A 25,904-nucleotide genomic window follows, 5' to 3' on the forward strand; every position below is an offset into this window, starting at 1 on the left:
CCCTCTTTTTTTCCCTCGCTCATACAGTAAACCCGCAGCATAAGGAGCTTTATGGAGCCAATGCTGACATGATGAACGGTGCAAAAAAAAAAAAAAAAAAAAAAAAAAAAAAAAGAAAAGAAAAGAAAAAAAAAGGAGCAGTATGGATGAATGGATGATGGTGCACGTGGGGCCCGGTTTAGGAGAGAGGTATTTAACGATGTGGACGCGGCTCTCTTGTCAATGCGCATGATACTGCGGTTCCACTACTACAGCACGCTCCAACTCACCTTGAATCGGCGCACGGCCCCGCTCTCCTGTCATTCGGGTGCGGGGCGTAAGGAGAACCAATACACGCCCCAAAGCCTCAATCAGCAGCCAATCCGATGACGGAAGAGGCGGACCTGTGGCTGCATTCTCACACTTGGTTTCACTATGCGCTCGTAAAACGGCTCCGTCTACTACAAACGCGGCGGTGCAGGTGCTCTGTCTCTTCGGGAGAGGATGCGGATGGAAGGACGGGGGAGGGAAGGGATGAAGGGAAACGCCACGAGGAAAGAAAACGGGATATGAAAAGGGGCTTTTGCTGCGAGACCGTGAGGTGCAAGGTCGAATATGAGAGATTGGTTGAACGGGGCACTTTGCGTGGTAATAGCTGGTCGGCTGTAGTACTATGATTTGGTATGTGGCCACTCTGATAGCAAGTGTATTCAGCACCAGAGGAACGGCCGCTCAAGGTGAGTTGAAGTGCAGTATATATATATATTGTGCCGCACACAGCGTAGGATTTCTTCTGTCATGGTGTGCGAGTGGTGCTGCTTTTTGCAATCGTTTTTTTAAATTTAATTTAATTTAATTGAATTGAATTTTTGTGTGTGTTAGGTCATATGAACTGTGAGGCTGTTTCATCCTAACAAACAGCTGCATATATCATATGTAAGGTTAAAGTTCATCCTTTGATAAATTCTAGCAGGGAAACAGCATTTGTCTTGAAACAGCCTGGTTTATGTGCATGATGTCTTGAGATGGGGACCATTCACAGGCTGACCACGACAACTATAAGTTGATTCATATGGCTGTGGGTTAGGCCTGTGTTGTGATACACATATGAGGCTCATCCGTGCCATTAAAACACGCAAATTGCTGAGAGGAGATGTGTGTGTGTGTGTGTGTGTGTGTGTGTGTGTGTGTGTGTGTGTGTGTGTGCGCGCATCGTAGGCTATCATCATACCAAGCAGTCCCATTTGAGTTCTCCAGAGAGGGGTGTGACCATCTCAGCCCTCAAGATGGAAAAGTAACTAAATAATGCATCACGTGTCAGATAAAATACACTCTTGCATTTGACACAGCCCACTGCTGCATGTAAGCCTGTTCGATTCATTCTCTGGATTTCACGTTGCCCACAGATAGGGGTCACAGTGGTGTATGTGACGCGCTGAACATGTGTAGGCTGCAAGACCCGCATACTGCTGATCTGAGTGGCTCAAAAACTAGTCATTCCCGGGGCCACAAACCACACAGTCTCCGTTTTGTTCGTGTTCTTCTGAGCACACTGTATACTGATCCACGTACTTACTTAACCTTGCTTTTCCGCTCATGTCCAGATGAGGGAGACATGTGCCAAGCTGCTGCCTGGTAACTGATCCCAATGACCCCACATACCCAGTCAAAACTGGTCTGCTCACAGGTCTGGCTCCTCCTGTAAAGACAGCTGAATCCAAGCGAAGCACAATGTGAAAATGCACTTAAAAACGCTGTGAAACACATCTGACAATGGAACATCCCTGGGGTGCCATTGTCTATAGCATAAATTCACTATTTTACCAAGACTTTGTGCCTTAATAATGTTGATTCAAATGTGTCGTCTGGTATCGGCACTGCACTGAAGGTGAATTACTTAAGAATGGGCTTATAGACTGCTCCGGAGAGTCACAAATCTCCACATAGCAGGTTAGTAATAACAAATGAGAACTGGTTTCTTCCTTCTATTGTGCTTTTTCAGTGTGTGAAGTGTCTGAACCCAGCCTGGTGCTTCACAGAGCATGCAACCCATATTCACTGAGGCTCATTTTCCATTCCCTTTTGCTAATGATAAAAACAACTCAATAACCTGCCATCTAAGCTTAATCTTTTTTTTTTTTGAGAATAACAATGTATCTTTAACAGTTATATACTTTGCATAATCCACTCACAGGCTATAGACTCAGGAAAAGTATATATGTATGCAGTTTGCAGCTTTGAAGTACAGCAGGTGTAAGGATGGTTTACTATTTCTTATTAAAGGGAAAGACATTTTGGAAAATCCACTTTTTCATCTTATTTCTGAGAGGTAGATGAGGAGCAATAAGCTGGAACCAGCACCTTTATATCTTACCAACATGTTTGTTTTTCGTTTTATGCATGTTATATGTCGGACTATTTCTTGTTGAGACCTGTCATTATTACAGCTGAGCCTCCACAAAGCCACTTTTTCAAGTTAATAAATAGCGGAGCATATTATTCTTCATAGATTTTTCACTTTGGTTTTTGTGCAGATTAAACATCAATGTTTTATGTACTAATAGTGAGTTTTAGAGGTGCTCGTAGGCAGTTTTGTTTTTGTTTAACCCTTGGTAGAGCTGTGTTAGCTGTTGTCGGTCTTTAATCTAAACAGCTGCTGGCGCAGTCTTCATATATAGGCTACTGCAGAAACCGAAAAGTGCTAGCAATCTTCTCATCTAAATCTCAGCAAGAAAGCGAATACATGTTCCAGACTATCACTTTCTCCATTGAGTCCCCCACCCTGGATGGGGTCAGATTGGACTGGATGTCATAATACCAAAATAGTGGTCAGCACCTGACCCTTACTGAACAGTTAGAAAATACCATATTGGTTTCCCATGGTTACCATATGGTTTTCCATTGTCAGGCTTGAAGATAGGATTGCAGATTATGCTGTGATTAAGTCGGTTTTGTACATTTTCTTCATCTGACGATACTAGCCTATACATCGGAATAATTTAGTATTACTTGATGTGTTTAATTCAGAACGTCACTGTGGGTGCATTGTGCAACCCTTTAGGAAGGTGGTGTCATCTGCAAACATGTGAAGTATGAAAAAGTGAGGGACATATGCATCTATGTCAATGCAACAGAAGAAGTGGAAGAGCATGTAGTTGATAACCCCTATAGGAGTTTATTAACTAGGGTAGGGATAGGATGTAGGTAGGATTATGTTTCTGTAAAGTGGCCTGTAAAATAACCAGTGAACAAAGCCGAGCATGTCTGCATTTTTCAGAAGTGTCCTCTGTGTTAACTGTATGCTTCATTTTCAAATTTGTCTGACAAAGGAAACTGAGGGTCATACACTGTATTCATATCAGGATTAAAGCATCCTGATGTTATTTAAATATCATGGCTTGATGTTTAAATAACCTTGTCCATTTTGATGAACAAAGGCTGAAGCCAAACCATGTTTGCAGCTGTAAGAAACACCATATTTGCATGTGACTGCTGCAGTGTGCACAGGCCATGGCAAGAAAGACAAGAGCACTGTGTAAGGAAGTCACCACAGTTTATTTAATGATCCACCTGCTTTGGCACAGCTGGGATGCCATCTGACAAAAAAAAAAAAAAAAAATTGCAGCTAGCTCAACTTTTGCAGTAATCCAATGCAGTGCCTGCTGACAACATCAGAACTCTGAGGTGACACACCTTATATGAGATGAGATGAAGTGGTGAAAATTAAGACAATAGAAAATTCTTTGCACAGTTAAAATGCATCTAAGATTGCCGTAGGTATTTATTGTGATATGCTCCCACAGTTTGTTAGAAGCTCTGGAACGTCCTGGACAGCGAAATGATTCATCTGATCTAGAAGAATACCAGTGATTTTTCCAGGGATCTGATTTGTTATTTGTTGAGCTGTTCCTGCTTCTGAGCAGGTTAGTTGTGCAGGGTGGTTACCATAGTGATCTTAGCTGGTTAAAAGTGAGGCAGCTTGATGATACCAGAAAACCTGAGTTAAGGCCAAAGATAACTGGATAACCCACTAATCTTCATGGTAGAGGCCCACTGAGGATTACTTTGTAACATTCATTGCTTTGCAGGTTTGTAGTGTCTGATTAGCCTTCAAATACATGCACTGTCATCTAACTTATACTTGGAACAACATGTCCTCACTAGTGCAACTAATTGCTTTCTTTAAATAGATGACTCATTGTGATTTAAAAGTGTGCTAAATAACCTTTGTCACTGCACCAGGACATTCACCTGCACCTGTTGTCTTGTTCTTGGCAGGTGCCGGAAATGTTAGGCTTGCAGTGAGCTATGGTATTAGCCTGCAGATGAGCTGTTTAATTAAATCATTAATTAAACTTTAAAGACCAAAAATAAGTTGTAACTTTGAGAAGTGAACGTAAAAATAGTTAAAAAAAATTTTTTTTAATTTCATTGTAGAAAATTGATGCAGTCCACAACTTTGTGAAAAAAACTATTGAACCAGTTTCCAATTTTTTTAAGTTCAGTTGTGCATAAGGAAAAACAGACTTAATCACAAAAAAAATCTATGTACAAATGTAATTACAAATGTTTACCTCACACTCTTTTTTTTTACAACCAGTTAACAACATCAGTCAGTGATTTACACTGAACAGTTCAGGTATGAGCAATCAGTCACAGTAAATGGACGGTCAAAGAAGTTTTCTTGTGCCAAGTGCCCATCGGGGAGGTAGCATATGGTCAGGGAGACTCGAGATTAGTTCAACAAAGTCACCGGTGACTTGGCAACCAATCAAGGTGAAGCAAGAGGGACTCTGATGGCAATACAGAAGTAATTAAATGTCATTGGCAACTGTCGGGAAAGTGGTATATTTGCAGAACTATTTTCAGTTAGAATCACTGATGGCAGATTGAGTTTCCTCTAAGGTCAAGCACTGGGACCCTGTGTTTTTTAACTATTTGTTGAGCTGGCTTTTGGCCAGATGGTATTCATCTGTGATTCCCTTCCTGTGAGCCAGCTCCTTGATGTTTCACAGGATTCAGTTCTCCCTTGTGAACCGTGGGCTGGCACACTTGTTCTTGTCACTGGAACAAAGGGGATATATAGAAGAAGACAGGGTTTGTGAAGGTGTCAAAACTGTCACTCAAATATCTGAGGCCTCCCAGTAGTGCACCGTCTGAGAGCCATTCTACTTTCTCTGTGGGTTCAGCGTCAGATTGTGGTTCGGCTAGATTGGGCTGTCTTTTTTTTTTTTTTTTTCATTTTCTCCGGATGTTGAAACACTCGGGGATGTTGTGTGTCTGCTTTCCCTGAGACGACTGAGAAAATGTTTTGACAGCAGTGTTTTAATTTGTGTGACATATGCAGTGCTTTCAAAAGTTTTAATGATATGGGTAAGGAATACAATTCTTCCTTGAGAGACTGTCCTGTAAAAAAAAAAAAGAGTCCATATGTCGTTTGTGTCTGTATCTTATTACAAGGAAAAGTAACATGTTGTGGTTAGGTGACCTCTAGGGACTATGGTAATTGTGAAATGAGCAATGACGGAAGTCAGGGGAGATAGTATATAACCACAGGAGGTGCTTGGGGTGAAACATATTTTTTATCGACAACTACCCTGACGCTAACCACGTTTATTACTGTAACTATGTAACTATTTTAATGCAAACCTCATAAAACTGCAACAATAGTATACTCTTTGTGAAAAACATTCATATAATTTCAGAACACATAATTTTGGTGCAATTTCTCTTTAGATATAATTGATGTCATTAAATCACATTTGTTTGACCCTCACCATCTGTAAGAATTAAAGTGTCTAGGTCCCTGAGAGTGCTTGCAAGCCCTGCAGTTTTACATCCTGGTAATGCGCTAATGGGCACTGGCCATTCTGGGCTGCAGAGGTTGGGTTCACCTTTTTTTTAAAGGCAATTAACGCTGCACGTGAATAAAGAAAAACAATATTTGATGGATCTGAATTTGATTTCTGGCTTGATATGGTGAGGAATTTGGCATGTTGCAAGTCTTTATTCTTGTATTTTCTTTGGATAGAGATTATAGTCATAAGTGCTGTGCTCTTTGCCCTGGACTATGGATGAACACGTAATATTATGACTGACAGATCCCTGCAAATGATTTTTAGATAGCCAAACAACATTTGATGGAAAAAAAGACTGGTCTAGTGGAGCAAAGCAAGAGAATTTTCTATACTAATAATACAGAGGGGATTATACAACATGCAACAAAGGTTTTTTTGTAAATGCTGTACATGGCTAATGATTTGATACTTTTCAATACTGCTGATTGTAATTGTGATATTAAAGGGACAATAAAGTACATCTTGAGCTTGATATCTTGAGCATCTGGACAATTATGTTTCTGTACTATATCACGCAACAAGGATGATAATTTGAGTACATGTGGCTCCTAGTAGTGCACCATCCTTTGTATAATGCACGCTATATTTTCTCTTCTGAACAATACAATAAATGGAGTCATGTATATAAGGTTGAATTATATAGTAGCTCTCACTGTGTCACTCAGTCACTGATTTCTATTATTACTCATTGCCAGAATGGTGATAGTATTCACAGCCTATGTTTTATGTCTATTAGTTAATCTCAGAACAATATATCATGTTTTAGAAACTGATTTTTTGGATTCAATTTTTATCTAGAAAAAGCGACTAATAATATCAGATAACTGTCACTGATGATTATTTTCCTTACTCATTAATCATGAGTGAAATGTTTAGGACCCGTTAAGATCACTCCATCAGGAAAACACACTGGAGAGGTTTGTTGATCTGAGCTGCAAGACCCAACAAAAGGATCTAAACCATCACCACCATGTGACTGTGCTCAAAAGCAAACTGGCCTTGTGCAGCTCATACAAACATCACTAATGGCATTTAATGAAATCTTATCAGACAGTTTAACATCTTGTTTTCTCAGAGCATCTGTGTACTGCACTCACTTGTTATTTATCTTTATTTTTCGCAGCATTGTGTCATTTGCATTCTTACATTTTTAGGTTTTTTGAAGTGTGAGTATGTGCATCAGCCATCTTTGCTTGATGCTGATGCATTAACCTATATCCGAAGCCAGACTGAAATGATCTGCCCTTGATTTTTGGTCCAATCAGATGATCATTTTCAAACAACCATACAGTATAACTTCATCTCGCTTCTTCTTTTTTTTTTTTTGCTGTACTTTCTTGCTCACAGTCATGCGAGTAAAGCTTAGTAATGAGCTTAGGAGAGGGCCTGTGCTCAAGCAGTGGATGGCAGACTCTCAGTACTGGGCATGTGCCAGCTCTTTCTGGTGATGCCCTCTCCCCCTCCTCCTACTCTCCTTTCTCTCCCCCCTCAGCCAGTACAGTCCTAGAGGAATATCCTTGCAAATAAAGCCAAGAGCATTCTGGGATGCCACTTTTTCAGATCATGTGGTTTTGGTTGGATGGACTAATGCTCAGAGCCAGTAGACCATTATTTTTCTGAAAATGTGGAGTGCGACTTATTATCCTTACATTAGGTGCAGTTAGATTATCTGTAGCAACACTCAAGACATACTGTGCAGTAAAATCTGTCTCCATATGGATTTGAAAAATAAATACGTATACACCCATGATCAGGCAGTCGACCGATAAATGTATGTAATGATTTACTCTGTGGAAAAACAAAACAGTAGTCTTTGGATGACTATAATGTAATGCAGATTATGTAATGTAACTTACTGAGATCCCGACTGATGAAGCTTTGTTTATAGAAAGAAAGTCTGGATGCTATTGGTCACATTTTCAGTATATTGCCATTGAGCTTATTTTACATAATTATATTGTTGCCCTGTTATCACTTGACATTTTTATTGGGTGACATTTGTAGACAAAGAAAATCTAAATTTCACATTTTCCAAAATATCAGCTGTAAAATGACTGATGAGCACTACTGATTTCTTGATGAATGTCTCCATTATATTCTTGCATGAAAAGGTATATTCCTATTCCTAGTTCTGCAACAACTCAATTCATTGATTACTCAATTGACAGAAAACTAAATCAGAACTATTATAAGAATAATTTCAGACATGTTTTAAGTTTTTCCAGAGCGAGAATTGGCTGCTTTTATTGAAAATCTCAGGTGTTTGGACTGTTGGGCAAAACAAGACATTTGAAGACATCGGTGTAGTTGTGGCGGGAGTATGTTTTGTATTATCATAATGCGGAAATGTGTTTATTTGGAAAGGTGCAAAAATCCTGATATCGAATGTATCAGTAAAGTGTTCTCTGACATTGTATTTGTTTCCCTCCCAGATCTCTGGTTATACTGTATACCTGGTCAAGGTTAGAGAAAGATCATGGTCTGATTTAAAACTGAAAAAGTAAAAGAGTCACTTTTACATTTAACCAAAAGTGATTCACATGTTCATACAAAACTGTCTTTCACCCGAAGAGAGCTGGGATAGGCTCCAGCAGATCCCTGTGTCCCTAAATAGGAATAAGTGTGTGTAGCTGATGGATGGATGGATGGATGGATGGATGGATGGATGGATTTAGGGTGATGTTTGACAATAATCTTTGTGATCTAAATGTATTTCTAGTGTTAGAATATAGTGAAAAGGTGAGTAAACAAGTAAGAGAGCATAAGACAGAAAGGACAATATCAAACAAAGCCACTACTGCAAATTAAATTAAACCACTTATGGAAGGAAAAAGGAACCACTACATGCATATATATATAATAGTATACATAATCGGAACTATTTTCATCTTTCCTCAGAACACAACTTCTTCTACCTTCAATCAAGGGCACAATTTGTGCAGCTGAGAGGAACTTTCCAATCCTGAATCTGTCATTCTCTCTATTTTAAGGACCCACATACAAGAAGTACTTATATCCAGAGATAACTTTGAGCACATTTCCATGGCTGTGGACTGAGCTCGAGTGTGTATACTGTATTAGCAGCCATAGAAAGAGGAAGTGAACATGAGAGAGGGCAGGAGCGAATGGGAATTATTTGAAAGTGGATACACTGATTGGAAGATATGTGCAGCTGATGTTGTTCGGTCGATGCATGTAATATAAGCTGCTTTGAATTTTTCACTAACACGGTTCTATACGATTTATTGATGCTGAACAGGCATTTTCATAACCAGCTATATAGCCACATGAAAGCACCAATAACAGTTATTAGCAGCAGTATGCCACTTTGTGTAATTACTTTAAAATACTTTGGCTAAGGTATTTATAATTCATGTAAAAAAAAAAAATGCTTTAAGTGATTATAAAATAACTGAATCATGGCTGGACTGAGGATTTTCTGTGACTTGCTCCTGGCAACGATGCATTATAATGTGCACCTCTGGCAGTGTAGTGACCAGCAATGTTGGTTTGCCCTTTGTGCCTTTGGCAAGCCGAGCCCGTTTCACACATCTCCCTCGCTCTCTCCTTGCTGTGTCTTTGAGCAGGTGTCAGCACATCCAATGCACCCCTGACTGAGCATTGCTCGTCTGTGAGGGAGGAGCTTTGCCATTGAAGAGGGCTAAATAATGAAGAGACCAAATCAAAAGAACTGTGAGCAGGTTGCAATTTTTACCTCCTGTAAGTCTGCAAAAGTACTGAAGTACTGTATATAAACACAACTTTTTAAGTACTTATGATACTGTTTCAATACATTTTAGGCAGCAACACTGCACTTTTTACTGCAGTTCAATTAGTTAATGGTTGGAGTTATTATGTTTCATTAGAGAATTTGAATTAATTAATTGTTTAGGATGAAACTGCCTAAGAGTGCAGTATATAGTAAAATTGCTAATCGATAATGATAGTATAATATGCCATTTAGCAAATAGCTTACTTTTAGTGCATTTCATTGTTGATACATCTATATTTTATTAAAGGATCTCCATCAGTGCCAGGTTATGTTAAGGTTTTTGAATTAATGTAAAGAGTATGTCAGGAATTTTTTAAGGATTTTGGCATTTTGCCTTTATTCCTTAGTGATCAGTAGAATAATGACAGTAAATAAGGGTAAAAGAAAGGAAAACTAAAATGCGATCACAGTACATGGGCATTTTAACAAATAAACTGTCAGAGTGGCCTCTTATCCTGGTTTTTAATCTCTGTTTGCTGAGTACACAGGTGCATCTTTAACCTGAGTTGTAGTGGTGTTTGAGAGTCCTTAATAGGAATCACTGGTTGTGGAGTTTGTATTAGTGCCTCAAAGCTTATACTTCACTAGAGATCAGTATGGGTTTACACTTGGATAAGAGGTAATATATATCAACAATACAAATTAAATTAGTTCACATTAAAACTCCTGTAGCTTTGTCCTCATGATTTCAGTAAATATCAGCTATACACATATGATTAATCTCAAAAAAACCATTGTGTGTCAGCTAGCCTCTTACAGGCAGTCTGCTCAGCCACATGTTGCCATCTAGTCTTAAATCATGTTATATGGTGATCATTACTCATCCTGTAGTCGCAATGACAGTACCTTTATCTCAAATATATCCATCAAGATGTGAGAGAACTATCAGACAAACTACATGAACTGATATATACTAGCTCCTGACATGCTTGTATACATGCTGTCCAATCAAACCTACAGGGCCAGTGTGCCCGAATCCTACTGCAAGCTTGATGAATAAACAGGTAAATGTTGTACCTATGATGTGATCACAGTCATGATAACAGTCTGATTACAGTTTGGATCCTGTCGTAGTTTAGCTGTTGCTGATTTGAAATTCACAAACTCAGATAAACACTGGCAGACAGATAGGCGCAGATACACACAGGCATATCCCCCACACCACAACACATACTGTACACACTATTCAGTGATTTGACCTTCAGCACATGCAGGCTGGCATTCAATTACCGCCCTGTCAGTGGCCCACCCAGCCCAGTGGCTGCATGTCCTTGAGATCCTCTATCCAGCTCCCCGGTCTTTGTCCAGTCTATATTCCATTACATCCTCCACATTGGGAGGTCTGTCCAGCATAAAGCGGCACTCCAGTCCTCTCGCACATCATTTCAACTCTTGATGTATCTCCAGCTGCAGTGAGCAGTGGTAATCCTTGCTACATGGAATCAAATCCAGGCAGGAGGTAAATGTTAGATTTTAGTTTTACTGGGTGAAATATTATTCTGGCTTCAAAAAAAGACATTAAGGGACTCTAGACCAGAAAAAAAGCACTGTTTATCTCACATTTTCTTTCATTGAACTCCCTCAGTTTTCACATTTTTCCTCAATATTGTTCTTTTGTGTTATTGGACCTTATTACAGTCAAAACATTGCGGTGGCTCTGTTCTGACTGATTATGGTCCAAAATTGGACTGAGAATCTATTTACTGTAAAAATCTGTGATCATTACTGAAAGAACAGTGTAGCTTTTGTAAAAAGGCCCATTTTCAGTCAGTATGACTAAAAAAAATGTTGGAATCCATTGCATATTTAACCCTGCATGACCTGAGAGTTATACTGTGATGATTCATCTGCCAGTCTGGACTGCTGTTGATTGACCTCAGATATCTCTCATTGGTTTATATTTGTTACATTACATTATATGTATAAGTGAATATCTTTCTTTGGATGCTTAACTGTTCCTAATATTTTTTAATTAATGCTATAAAGCATAAACTGAACAACACCCTTTGGATTGGCGGTATGTAACTTATCTCAGTAGAGATTCTCAGTATTGCAATTATTAGTTAATCAATTAGTCAACTGCAGTCAATTAGTTAAAATCATTATTCAAGGTAAAATACCAAACTCTTTATAGTTTCTGCTGCTTTGTTTAAGATTTTTTGATGTTCTTGTCTCAGTATTTCCACATCCAGGGGTGTAGTCATCTCAAATGCATCTCGCGCTGAATCTAAATGAACCACAGGAACCTTAATGGAATAGGTATGAAGAAAAAAAATTAAGTTCCGCTGCACTAATTTGAATTTTTATCTCCAATCTCAGACCCATTTAGGACTGGAGACAGTCTAAGCCCTCATTGAAAAGCTCAGGCCATTGGTTGTGCACCTCATTTTAGTGAAGTTGGAGCGCTTAACTAGATGTACATGGAACAAGTCTTTTCTGTTGGAAACACCAAACATATAAATCATCTATCGCACTATTGTGTTGCTTACCCATGTAGATTTTTAGTGCAGTGCCATCCTCAGCTCACCATGGTCTGTTATGTTTTAATGGGCTCATAACTGCCCCCTGAGGCCAAAGGGTGGAAAACACCCTACTAGTACTTGATGGCTAGTGAGCAAGAGGCAGCAATCAGCCCATTCCACAATCAAACCTTAAAAATCAATACAAAGGTGAATTTTATCTGTGTCACAGCCTATCAAACAATATATTTTTTTCTATTAACACAAAGCTTTCCAAAACATTTTTGAGGGAGCTATTTAATCAATAAATAAGTAAGTACTGAACTTTGGGTTAAAGGCCATGGGTTAAAGGATCACAAGTTAACAGGTTTGGGGTCTTAGATCAATGATGAATTGAAAATTTTGCATTTTGTATTATTGGTTGGACAAAACAAAGTGTCTGAAGATATCATTTTGAGTGCCAGGAAATTGTAACTGGTATTTTGACTAACTCACTGTGGCAATGGCCATTTAACCTGTGTCAAAGAATGAGGAATTATTTCCTCTTATTTTTCTTTTCTACATGAACTACCTGCCATTTAGATGATTTATCTGACAACTGACTGAATTGTTACCTTTCAGAAAATTCATGATCATAGCAGTAAATCCACTATACAACAAGGATAGACACATAAAACATATTTGTCTCCTGAATTTATTAGCTGCCTGATTTATGCAGATCAGATTTCTACCTCTGTGGGGTTTCAGTCTTCACTCTCCAACTTGAGTTCAGTTGACATTTACAGTACCAAAGCCAAATCTGTCATCATTCCTCAGCTGTTTTAAACCTTTTATATCTACAGTGCTGTTTATTAGGAAGGTCTTAAACATGGACCCCTGTATCACATTTATGTCTTGTTGAGAACATAAATATGTTCCCCTTAATAAATCCACATAAAAACTACTGGGTCACCATGTCTCCATTAAGGAAATGAAAAAGGCAGAAATTGTGATCAAGGTTGTGCTGATGATCCCCTCATGAGGATCTCATAAAGGAACTGGAGAATCATTAGCCCTCCAATATATTATGCCAAGTCTCTTCTGTGTCCAAAGCATGCTTCCCTCGCAACTAGGAATAAAAAATAAATAAAAAATAAAGGCAGCTAGAAACCTAAGCAGCTAAAAATCTGCAACCTGAGCTGTCTGTATAGAAAACAATGGATTTCAGCAGCATGCACTGTTGTACCACAGAGTTTGAGCCTATGCTTCACGTCAGGTGACTCTACTTACTAAGCTAAACAATGTTTCCAGTGTGTTTCATGGTGAAAGGGAGCATGTGTTCTGTTTCCTTCTGACCAAAGAGCACAAGTGTGTCAACCCTTCAGGAAAAAAGACATTTGAAATTGTCACAGCAGCGACTTGGACACCGCAGACTGTAGTGAAGTCATGAGAGTGGTATAAAACGACCTCAAATCTTGGCAATAAAACAAACAAGCATAATTTCCAAAATGTCTAAACATGTCTTTAGTACACTCAAAGATGGCACAGGACCCACTTTGAGATTCACTCATTAAATTTCCTTAGTTCTAAATAGAATTTGCCAGGCAAATTTAGTGGTTCACGCCTCCCAGCCTAAGCACGGTACGAAATGTTGACCCATGTTATTGTGATCATTTTAAAAAGTGTTACAAATGAGGCTTCAGTGGAGCGTGCTGAGGTGTGAATTTCAGGCTTGTGGAAAACCTAAAAAGGGTTACTTTAGCAGATTTCTGATTTTGTTGTGGTTATTACTGGATGGGAGATATTTTTTGAAGAGCACATTAAAGGGTCATGTTGTATTCAGGTTGCAGGGCAGAGTCATGCCCACAGAAGCTCCCCACTAGTTAATTCTCAGCAGTCTTTATGCATTTTGACATTTTACACTGTGCTTGAGTCAACTCACTTTCCAGCTTTGCCTCATTTTTAAGATGATTAAGATGGTTCAAATTAGCACATGTTTAATTGTAATTGTCAATTGGTTACCATATGAGCTTTTTCATTAGGTATTTACAGATAGGTCCAAAGTTAATTTTGCTTTACGGTAGTAGTCACACTTTGTCAGCTTCTTGTACTCTGGCGCTAGTCTATATAGGACCTATACAGACATATTTTATTTTGGGTTGGTTTGCTCATTAGTAAAGAGGCACCATAATAAAGCAGATTCCAGGACTGAGGCCTGTAACTGGCAGACCACATCTCCACTTTAAAAAGTGTAATTTGATTAAATCTGCACTGTTTCGGTCCAGAATCTGTGCTGGCTGGAATGAATGAAGTGGATTAACTCTATCAAAGGATAATGCAGATTAAACTGGTAAACACAATCACTAAGTGATGCATATGGCCTTTAGGGGTGGAATTAGAGCTTTATTTTTCAGACAGAGGAACTGGTGAAAATATTTGGGTTTTAATTTCAGTTAAAGTGCAGTGCTGATGTTCAAGTGGAAATTTCATTTCAAACAATAGTGATGGTGTCAGAACCTGAAGTAGAGAAACATCATTTCACACGGTAACCTAAGTGCTGCTTGAGGTCATAATGCTTCTGTCCTTCCTTTAAAAATTTGACCAGATAATGCAAATGATACTCCTAATGAAAGTGTTAAGTTATTCAGATGGTGCTTCTCTGGAGTGAAATGTCAGCATGTCTCTTGATCCCTGAAGCTGTTCTCCCTGTGGGCGAGGGTGGGTAGCCATGCTTGCTCTGACAGTGGAGATAAAGCCAGGTCAATGAAAGCGGGGGTGGCGGCTGGAGAAAATCCATTCCCAGAGTGAGCGCTCTGCTGAGGCAGGTATGCCGACCTTTCAGTCATCTGATAGGTCAATGCTCGGCAGCGTGCCTGGACATTCATGGCAAAACGCCAGGCCTGGTGGTGCTCATAGTAAAGCTCATCTGAGCAGCAGCCAGCTATGATCAATGGAACTCCTTGGCAGCTCATTTATAGTACAGTATGGCACCGCCACAAAGCACTCACCAACAGATGCAAATGACAGATGACAATGGAGGGATGAGGAAAGGTGATGAAAGGGAGTGCGTTTGCCCATGTTCATGGTGGCCAGTCAAAATCTGCATAGCAATTCCAATGTAGGCCATGAGTTGCAGTGCATCTTAAAAACAATGCAGTTTTAATCCATTGCACGAAACAGTTTATTCGCTCACTTTTAACTGCCACCCAATTATTGCTTATAAATTACTCTTGGATAGCTTAAATGCAATGACATTTTTCTGCATTGTCTGCAGAAGTCCTAGCAGATGTTTTTTTCCTGCATCGTGCATAAAAGAGTATCTTGTGTTCTAGACATTAAAATGCCTTGGTTGTACTGAAAGCAACCTCTTTCTCCTCTCAGGTGCCCACGGAGTGAGAGAGGAGCCCCGGTTTGTGACAGCGCGCGCCGGAGAGAGCGTGATCCTGGGGTGTGACGTGTCCCCTCCCCTGGACGGCCAGCAGCCCCCCTATGTGGTGGAGTGGTTTAAGTTTGGAGTGCCTATACCCTTCTTCATCAACTTTCGCTTCTACCCTCCTCATGTGGATCCAGAGTACACTGGTAAGATGATCATAGGTGTGTCAAATAGGCTGACACAGAATACAGAGACATTGTGAAAAGTCTGTTGTATCTGTAACTAATTTAATTAAAAACTTTCAAATTAGTGAACATTTGGATGGATCTGAGGATAAATCAGTTTCAAAATCTTTTTAGTTGCCAAGAACAGTAAATCCACAGGATATTAACTTGCTGACACTGCAGTCGATACCAAGTTGGCAACAGTAGGCTTCATACTGATAAACTGTGACCATATAGGACACAAATGGGGCTAAAACATGTAACGCACCTACTCTAAGGGCTGTTTATGGTCTCTGAGAGCGGTGCTGTTCAACTATGTCGGAAATCAAAAATGTTGATAGCCTTTCCAAAAGCCATCACTGGCTGTGAAAACTGGCTGTGATAGAAATGGAGGAGACATGATTTTGGAAATGGTGACAAGGAGATATTCATAGAGATTAAACAAACAAGATGTAATATGTTAATTATTGAGCACTGAGGTGCTTTAGGTGAACTTTGTAATATTTGAGTAGATCTTCTCATTTCTCAGTAAAAAAGTGTTGCATTAACTAAAATAATCCATTTACTGAAGTTCGATGGTATTGGTATTGTCAACTAGGAAAGTCATTCCTTGACCATTATTTCTCTACACCAGAATTGGCTACAGAGCATGTCTACCTTTGTGAGGACATCAAACTGATGGCTATAGTAATGTAAAGTAGGATAGATGAAGGCTATAATAATGATATATAGCATCAAAAACATTGCAGAGTTTAGCTTTAAGGGTCCTGCATAACTATAATCATTTTGTAAACATCCCTTTGATTATGAAGTATATAGCTTTCCCTGCACTGCTGCAGACCCTAATTATGAGCTCCTGGCTGAGAGCTGAGCCATTTCTGACAACCAGTTAAATAAACTGCAGTGCAAATGTGCTGTGTACATGTACCCCTCAATCCTATTTAATTGAAAAGATTGACCCACAATTCTGGCACGATACAGTGATTTTTTTTTTTCTGAAGGGATACTTCAGCTGTTTAGAGTTTAACTATGAAGCAAGGTACAGTACACTCAGCCTTCTTTTGTGTAGAGAGAAGACTTGTCCATCTTTGCAGTTTTGCTTCCTGAACTACATTTCTTTGTGTTATAATATGTTCAGGACTATGCAACGGTGACCCAAATGTTAGTACCTTCAAAAAAGAGGATTTATTGCAGGAGTGTTATATTAGACAGCATCGGTTTTAGTTAGGTTTTTAACTAACATTATGAGCTTCATAAAGATCGATGCGCATGACTGGGCCCTTGCATTGGAATGCATTAGATTGTACATGTGTAATGTACCTAATAATGTGCCTAGTGAATCCATGATGTCACTGAACACTGTAGGCATTTTGCTTCACATTCATTGCAGCATCACACAACCTTAATCTCCCTCTTATGGCCTAGACAATGTGTCTGCGACTGTCTTCATACAGACTCCTTACTGCAGAAAATTGGTTCCTCTGATGTTGCATCAGTGTCTGTGACAAGATGGTGAGCTGTCAGATTGAGGTCAGAATTATCCCTTCCTCTTCCCACGTCTTTACCAAGTACAAAACCCCTGCCTGACCTGGTAATATGCTGTGAAATAAAGGCAAAGCACAGCTTGTCGAAACGCTGGAGGATTCATCTCCCTGGTGTGAGTGTCCTAAATGTAGACACAACGGATTTTTCTTTTTTTTCTAATTATATGAACAGAGTGAAAATTGAATTTATTGAAATTCCTCCCTGTGGGCTTTTCAAGTAGGGTCCTAACTGCATACAAGCCTAATGGCAGTGACTCACTGCCTGGGGAACCCTCCTTTTTGTTTTGTAGGGACTACAGTACATAGCGCAGCTGCTGGAGCATTTCATTGTTTACTTTAACCTCCTGACTAGCAACAGGGTATGAGTGAACAGCGCTTTTCAAACAGCATAACACTCCACTGTGCTCACTGGGGATCTAGTAGTGGGCCTCTGCCATGTGGCGTCAGGTCCACTGTAGAGAAATTACCAGTGAACAGATGCAATATGAATATGGCCAGTCTCATTACATAGATTAAAATGTATTCTGGGGATTGCATGTGCATGACGACAGTGTGATAATGATGCTGGACTGTAGTTTACGAGATGCTCTTTGGGTTGCTTAATGGGTCTGTGCAGTCTCCGAGCTCATTTGGACTATTCTCATGAATTGTTATCACTCAATATGAAGAAAATTGGTGAATAGAATGAATGTGCTTATTATTTCAACGCACAGCTGTGACCAAAATATCGTGGATTATCCCTGAATGCTGTACTTACAGTACTGAAAAATCCAAATGTTTTCACAGCACACTGTAGTTCAGATTATAGTTTCGATTTCAGTGATACTAAATCCATCCAGGTCCAATGCGGCTGAGTTTGTCTGGATCAGTGAGCATTACCACTGTTCAGTTTAAAATGTAAGCATAGACATTTTTTCATTACTGCCTTGTGTTTTCCCTGGCTAATTGTCTGCTCAGCGACAAATGATACATATCACCTTACAGACAGAAAGCTATAGATCTTTTTTGCCAGTTTCTCTTGCAGCTATATAAAAAATTACATTTGAAAATAGCTATTTTTGTACTTACTAAAGCAAAAGCAATAAGTCAGATGTGCAGCTATTGGAAAACTCCTAGCACCAGCTTTAGCCAAACAACACAAGAATAATATGAAGGCATATATATGTGCATTGTTATTTTTAGATTGCTACAGACTGTTAAAATAAAGAGGGAGTTACTTCTAATTGTTAAGCAGACAGAAAAAATACAAAGGTGTCATTTGTGCATTTTTTTCATGAGTTCAGCTCTAAGCAAGGTAGCACTTTTTTTTTTCAAATTCAATGACATTTTCAACTGGAATTAAAAATAAAGACAATTTCTGGTTTTCCCTCTCATTTCATTCTGCTGGCATTGCATAAATGCTGCAAAAAACACTAGTTTATCTTTAATTTTGTTCCATTCCAGTTAGGTCCAGAGCACTAAATAATCTTTAGGTGATTATAAATACTAAATTGTGAGATGATTCTTTTAAGGTAGCTTTACTGCTCATCCTGTATTTATAATATTTACTACTTTAAGTAAAAGATATATGTGAGCTTTGCCCTTTATCCACATTTTCCTCAGTGAATCATATCTTTTTGGAATTTGCGGAGTTAAGTGAACCACATTGCCAATCTTGTCACTTTGGATATGTAGTTTTGCCTTTTCAAAGCTATTTGACAACACCTGTGACACGATTTGATCGAGGCACTAGCGCTTCTGTTTTCACAGCAGACAGAACCCTATGCTGTGTAAGCGGTGTATGCTCAGGGGGACGGTCCTGACGTGGATACATCCCTGTTAACTCTGTTTACAGCAGCACGCCTTCACTCCTTGACAAATGGGAGCCGAGGTTGATCCCCACCTGTCACGGCAACACCCACCCCACTCAGCACTTTGATGCCGAAGCAAAAATAGACCTGACTTTTTAAAGACAAGCTTACTACTTTTACGGCAAGACTGCAGTCCACACTCCTGTTCTTCACTCTTTGTTATATTGATTTTCTGCTAACCAAAAAAACAACATCAGTTTTTTACCCCTTCTATGGCACGAATCCCATGATTGGGGTATCAATCTATTGCATTTATATACAGTGCTGTTAGAGCAATTTAGCCTTCCCCTCAGTGTCAATATATTTACTTGACACCACAGTGTCAAGTAACAGGAAAAAGGGTTTTCAGTACATCTACACATCAAAGTTTGGAAAAATGCTCCATCTGAGAACACTCGTCAGACAGAGTAGAGGCGAGTGTTTCAGTCTGTTGGGCTGTCAGAGGCAGCCATGTGAGCAGCGGGCTGGAGGCTTAAAGACAGGCAGCTTAGCAGCTGAAGATGCTGGTTTCCTGAACTTCTACCATCCCTTCTGAAGTCCTCCTTTTAGAATTTCAATTTATCCCCAGGCTTGGAGAAAAAAAGGAGGGCGAGATTGAAAAGTTCCAGAGGAAATTGATGATTTCTATGAAACTGAAGCCCGGTCCTTTTCCACACTAAGACCAGATAACTTAACATCATTTTAATTCAAGCTGTGGCTCTCTCTGGCCTGAGAGAGACAGTTTTACGGTTAAACTGTATGATGTTTAAAGCTGGAGGAATTCAAACATTTTAGGGAATGAATTTATTTACCAAGAAGATACAAGTGTCGTATCTGTTGTTGAGATATGAAGCTATAGCAAGGAGATGGTTAGTTTAAGTACTAGCTGAGAATGCAGACTCATTGGAAAGTGTTGCTCTGCACAAAGGTAACAAAATTCTAAATAATATATTTATAAATATAATAATTATTTTTAAAAAAACTCTCAGGGTTGTGTCTTATTTGTGGACATTCATGAACAATGACAAAGGGAAATATTTGCTTAAAGGAACATTTAGAGACTGGGAAGGCCTGTTTACTCTCTTGCCAAGTGTTAGTGAGATAGATACCACTTCATACCAGCAGCAACTTAGCTTAGAACCAGTGCTTGGACACACACTAACCAAAGTCCACCTCTAAACTCAAAACTTTTACCGCATCTTTCGTAAAGGGCCAGGTTAGCTGTTTGACCTACTTCTATTATTGCAAAGTTGACATTAAGCTGACCATCTCCTCGTGCTTCAGTTTTTGTACAAACAAAACTATTTTGCCAACAATCCTTGGAGTTTGGGGGTATCTAGAGTCTGTGTGCTCTTTATATCCATTTGTGTTTCCTCCAACAGTCAAACGTCTTGCAAGTCAGGCTGAGTGAAGGCTTTAAATTGCCTGAAGATGAATGTACACTAAGTGTTATGGATTGTCTGTCTCTCTTAGCTCTGGGAGAGACTGGCAACCTGTCCAGGGTGTTTTCCTGCCTGCAGTGCTTGGACCAACTCCAGACTGTTACACTCTGTGAAAAGGAATAAGAAGGCAAATAATCCTAGACTTTGTACATCAGAATAAGCCTGTGCTTGTTCTTATTTTAGAGCTAGTCGTTCAAAGTCTGAATTTGTGTAACCCTTGAAGAATGGTTGGAAACGGGAGAAACAAAAACTGAAATAATTCTCCACTTTAATTTCATTAAAGATCAAATAAAGGCTTATTTAAACAGCTAGTTACCGCTCAGCACTAACCTATTACACAATGACTTTAGACTGCTGTTGATGCAAAAGCCACCCAGCACATCATAAATCTGTTTCTTGCTGCAAGTTCAAGTAAAGCACTTAGCCCCCAGCTGCTATGATTGATCTATGTGGTGACCAGGAAAGCTGCTGGGTGTGAGTTTAAATAGAGAAGCCAACCACTGTGGGAAAAGAGCAAACATGTGTCTTAAAAAGATGAATGTATAGTGCTGAAGTGGTTAATTGTGGTATTTCTGACTGCAGGTAGAGCCTCTCTGCATGGGAAGGCCTCCCTCCAGATCGATCCAGTGCGGTCCGAGGACCAGGGTTGGTATGAGTGCAGGGTCCTGATGCTGGAGCAACAGTATGACACCTTCCACAACGGCAGCTGGGTGCACCTCACAGTCAATGGTGAGTCACCTGACTGTATAGCCTGCTCTCTGAAGCGGGATTGTGTGCGTGGGTGTGAGTGAATATGATGATCTTACCAGTGTACTCTGGATGTCCTGAAGACATTTAGAGTCTGTCAGTATATCTTTATAATAATTATTTAAATTAATTATGTAAATGTAAATGTTAACATGGTTTAAAGTCATGTTACTAGTGTTCAGTTTTTACATTAGTTTCAGTGACATTCGTTTCATTAGTTTCAGTTATTTCTGGCATCGGGATTGAAGTAATTTTAAGAAATAAAAAATTACATTCCAATTAGATTTTCTTGAACTTGAATTTTTAATAGATTATAATGATTTTTTTTTGCTTCAGGAGCAATGATCCAATGTTATTTAGAATTATATTATACATACAATCTTTTTTTCTGGCTTGTTTTCAATGGCTGATTTTCACACTTGCTTTGGTTTTATTTCAATATTTTAAACATGAAATATATTGTAACACCATCTGTTGGTAATGGTTCATGGTCTAAGTTCTCACGATGATAATGTGAATGACATTTCCTGCAACATTTTTTTCAAAACATTCTCAGGTGAAGAGGAATGAGGGGCTGGTTAAAAGAGGATTGATCGAAGGGCGGTTCCGGCAGGGATCGTCTGTGATAGCCTGAGAGCTATCAAACTGATGACAAGGCAGAAAAAAAATCTGCATCTTTTGCATTTCCAAGGAAAGCCCTAGTGGTTTAGAAAATCCTGTGTAAAGTGGGTCTTCACGTTGTTGCAGAGGACAAGAGACTACAGATGCCACTGTTTTATTTTTTTAAGCTCAGTATCTTTTTCATATAAGCAATGCTTTTTCAACAGATATTATTTTAAGCCGCTTCATATGCTTTGCTGTAGGTGGAATTGAATAAAAGTTTGCTGTTTGCAGATATGCGTTTATGAATAATGCAGCAGTGATGCAGTATAGTTGCCAAAGTAGATTCATATCGTATGTCTCATTTTGAAGTATTATTGCATTTCTCTGCATTTTTTTTTTTTTTTTACAGTAGTTGAGTTTGAGTTTGAGTTGAGTTAATACATATGGTGGAAGATTTCTTAAATAGGCATTTGAAAAGGAAAGGCTAATGCGAAAAGAGGTGATTTCTTATGTTGAAGCTTCACAGGTCTATGATTTCAGAGAGCTATAATCCTCTATGTTGGTAGAGAGAGACTTTGAGAGCAAACTACTGTCAAGCTCATTCACATGTATATTTTTAGTCCGTGAACTTATGAGCGCGGTGTGAAACTCATGCATATTCGATTTGATCATACACATGTTTTACAGTAGATGCAGTTCTCATACTTGAGGAATGATTACACTGTGCTGTATGCCATATACTGTGTAAAGACCCTTTTATAAAGTCTGTTGTGCCGCATAATCACTTTGGATTAAAAAAAAAAGGTGACTTGTATAAATGGTTATTATCAATGCAGAATATCATGTTTTCTTTTCGCTCATATTTCGGTGTCAGGATGTGTTAATACACCATGCATTTTTAAATGACTTTCTGTCCTGTGTTCTGTGTACAGCGCATTCCATCAACATTGACATGAGAGCGTCTCATTTTGCATTTTGTGAGTTTGTATGCCGCTAAATGAGATCTCTGTCTGCTGGTTGAAGTTGTAGCTGTAGAGCGAATGGGTCGTACTCTGCCGCCGAGTGTCACCTGCACACTCTTGTGATGTTTGGAGTTTGTGATCTTTGGAGTTTGTGAACGTCCGTGAACGTGTGTGTCTGTATGTATGAATGTCTTGTTGTGTAGGCATACAGCGTCTCTGTAGCTTGCCTCATCAGTATTCACTCCTAACTGCTTCCCTACCTCCTTCTTCTCCTGCTCTACTCTCCTGTCAGGCCTTTTAACAGAAACTGAGCTCTTTGAGCTGTAGCCGAACTGATAATATCCCTGAATGTCATATGTATTTGGCATTTTAAATGATGGCGTATTACATGACCACATGTATGTAATGCGTGTATCTAAAGAGATGCAGTAGAACCTGCATGTACACTGATGTACACTTGGAGCAGATACATAGACAGGCACAAAATTTACTTTTTCTAGGGCTGTTATTTGAATAATTCATGGATATATCAGAAGCAGCAGTTCTTTTAGTGTCTAGACATCTAACAGGGGAATTTATGTGAAGACTTTATGCTACTGTTCTCTTCTAAATGGATGTCTGTGAGAGAAGCAGGTGCCATTTTCGACTGGCCTCCACACAGACATTAAGGGCACCCATTTCCTTTAGCCGCTGGTATTTGCATACACTCCTCCTTTGAGTTCCTGTTTGCTGGCCTTAACTTCCTGCCAAACGGACAGGGAATTCATGCCCACTCAGTGGCAGGTGTCAGATGGCAAGGCTTTGTGCCCAAGAAAGACACTAAGGCCATTCTCTCTAATTGCCCTCCCTCCTACTCATCCTCTCTTCTCTAGTCTTGTCTCCCCTGTCCTTCATATCACTTTATTTTTAAAGCAGTAGGCTTTTCAGAGATAAAAAAAATACACCAGCACATGAGCATTTTTATATGATTTTAAGGTAACAATCTATGCTGACATAAAATATTAAACTCTGCCATTGTGTCAATGTGTTTGTGATGGGCTGGCATTTAGGGCACATTTGGTTCACCCAGCTGGGGCTCAAATTCCATCTCATTTGGCCATCAGCTCCACATACTCCCCATGTGTGTCCGGTCTCGTCTGTCACTAATGGGGCCCAGTGTGGCTACAAGTGGAGCCCATATCAACGACCGTCCTCAGGACTGAATGTGACCCCAAGGTTAAAATGTTTTTCTCTGTCTTTGCCACCAAATTTGTCACATGGTCGAAAATGTCAACCAATTAGGAATCCATGTTCAGCCTGTGTAAATATCAAGCTAGTATTTAATTAAAAAATGTGTTTTTCTGCATCAGTGTAAGGCCAGGATCACACTACACGCCTTTATCATTTAAGACATTTTTTGGCATTTTGTCATCTTAACATCTTCTACAAGATACTCTAGGATGAATTAGGAAGATTTTTATTTCAATTTCAAGGTAACCTGTCAATTTATGTCAATCCAGGTCAGTTTATTTGTAGAGCACAAAACAACAAAGCTGAAAGTGCTGTACAGCATGATGAAATTATGAGCTTATTACTCCAGTAATCCTCAACACAAGGCCATTATACCAAATTAAAGAACACCAAGGTGGAAAATAGTAGTTCCCTGCTGCAGTTGCAGACTTTACCACACCCAATAGCTATTGCAGTATGGTTCGAGAGGAAGCAGGTCCTTCTTTTTGTTCTCTTAATTATAAAACGTTATAATCTCGATTATGTGGAGTACCTTGAGCACGCTGACACTGGGAGAGGACGGAAAGTATCCTTGAGTGCGTCTTTCTTCTCTCTGTAACAGTTTTCACTGAAACGTTTGAGGTTCAGGATGTGAAATCAATGAAAAATGTGCTCTCTGCGTAGCTGTAGTCTCTCAGGAGGAGAGGCAAGAAAAGAATGACCGAGCAAGAGAGTGAAATAATGCAGACACACTCTTAAGTTAGAGAGCAAATAACAGCGAATGTAAACCTTCAAAAACACAGACCTAAATCCAGCATCCAGGCCATCTGCTTATGTGCTGTGTTGTCTGCAGAAAAGAACAGTGAGGGTGCAGCATCTTCAAGCATCTCTTAATGTATATAATTGATGAAGATCTGCATTAAGTAGGGCAAGAATTTTATACTCATCTTACTCTTTTTGTAGAGCAACTCCCTGGTTTCCCAGGCATGGGGAGACTACTGTGTGTGACGAGCTGTGAAGCAACTCCCAGGTTGACCAATGTACCTTCTGCTGTCACTGCCATGTGTGCCACCTATTTTCTGTCAACTGATCCATATTCCCCTGAGAATAGTCTAATTAAGATTTGAATTAATAACAGCTCAGCACACCACTTGAGTGGTGGAATAAGTGCTCAGATCCTTTACTCTTTGGTACTTTAAGTAAAAATACACCCTACTAAGTCATTAGCATGAAGTGATTAATTGGTGTAGACAAAGTTCTGCTCCACAATTTTAATTTTTATACTTTTTGATAATTTCTGCTGTATTGCAGAACTATTGAATAATTTTGCATTGGCCTCAAACTGTTTTTCAAAGGAAGTCATTTAAGAATGGAGGGCCAATCTGTTCTTGGTGAATCTGCTACTACATCATAGACCCCCCACTAAAAAAAAAAAAAAGGCTGGGAATAACTAGTTTAAACTTTAATGTGTGTGTAAAAAGTGCATTTAAACTGAGATGCAACCTGCAACTAAAGCTGTCAAACATAATGTAGTGGAATAAACAGTGTAGTATTTTGCTCTTTAATTGTACTGGAGCATCAATTTGAAAAGTGTGAAATAGAGTACCCGAAAATTGCACTTAAATTCAATACTTGAGTAAACGTACACCACTGAACAGTTAAATGTAAGAGGATGATGCCGCCATAAGCAGAACAGACTCAGTGGTTAAAAATAATTAGTGTGGGTCACTTCTCCCAGTGATAGATTTATCTTGAGATAGAAGTGAAGCTACTGCACAGAGTTGGCTCTTAATAACAAAATGACGCCCCATCAACTACGTGAGCTAAGGACACATAAACCAGTCGTGCATTTTATTAGAATCTGCATTAATCTGCTGTATCGTGTAATGCAACGAGTGTTGGTGAGTGAGAGGGCAGTATGGAC

At 39.3% G+C, this 25,904-nt stretch overlaps 1 protein-coding gene across 8 annotated transcripts in view; it reads left to right on the forward strand.

Annotated features, from left to right (window-relative positions):
• The first annotated feature begins 318 nt into the window (after positions 1-318).
• The window catches only part of igsf9ba (immunoglobulin superfamily, member 9Ba), a 56,965-nt gene continuing 31,379 nt past the window's right edge, over positions 319-25,904 (forward strand). For 4 of the 8 annotated variants that reach the window (XM_026315514.1, XM_026315518.2, XM_026315526.1 and 1 more), the window contains exons 1-3: positions 320-716; positions 15,429-15,626; positions 21,042-21,188. In XM_026315514.1, coding sequence (XP_026171299.1) covers positions 653-716; positions 15,429-15,626; positions 21,042-21,188 — 409 coding nt within the window. In that variant the 5' untranslated portion in view covers positions 320-652. Of the gene's footprint in view, positions 717-1,604; positions 1,930-15,428; positions 15,627-21,041; positions 21,189-25,784; positions 25,882-25,904 lie in introns of those variants that run through there. The other 4 variants (XR_004463191.1, XM_033325494.1, XM_033325496.1 and 1 more) reach the window with 3 other exon arrangements.

Source organism: Mastacembelus armatus, chromosome 13, assembly GCF_900324485.2.
Source record: "Mastacembelus armatus chromosome 13, fMasArm1.2, whole genome shotgun sequence".
Taxonomy (NCBI): domain Eukaryota; kingdom Metazoa; phylum Chordata; class Actinopteri; order Synbranchiformes; family Mastacembelidae; genus Mastacembelus; species Mastacembelus armatus.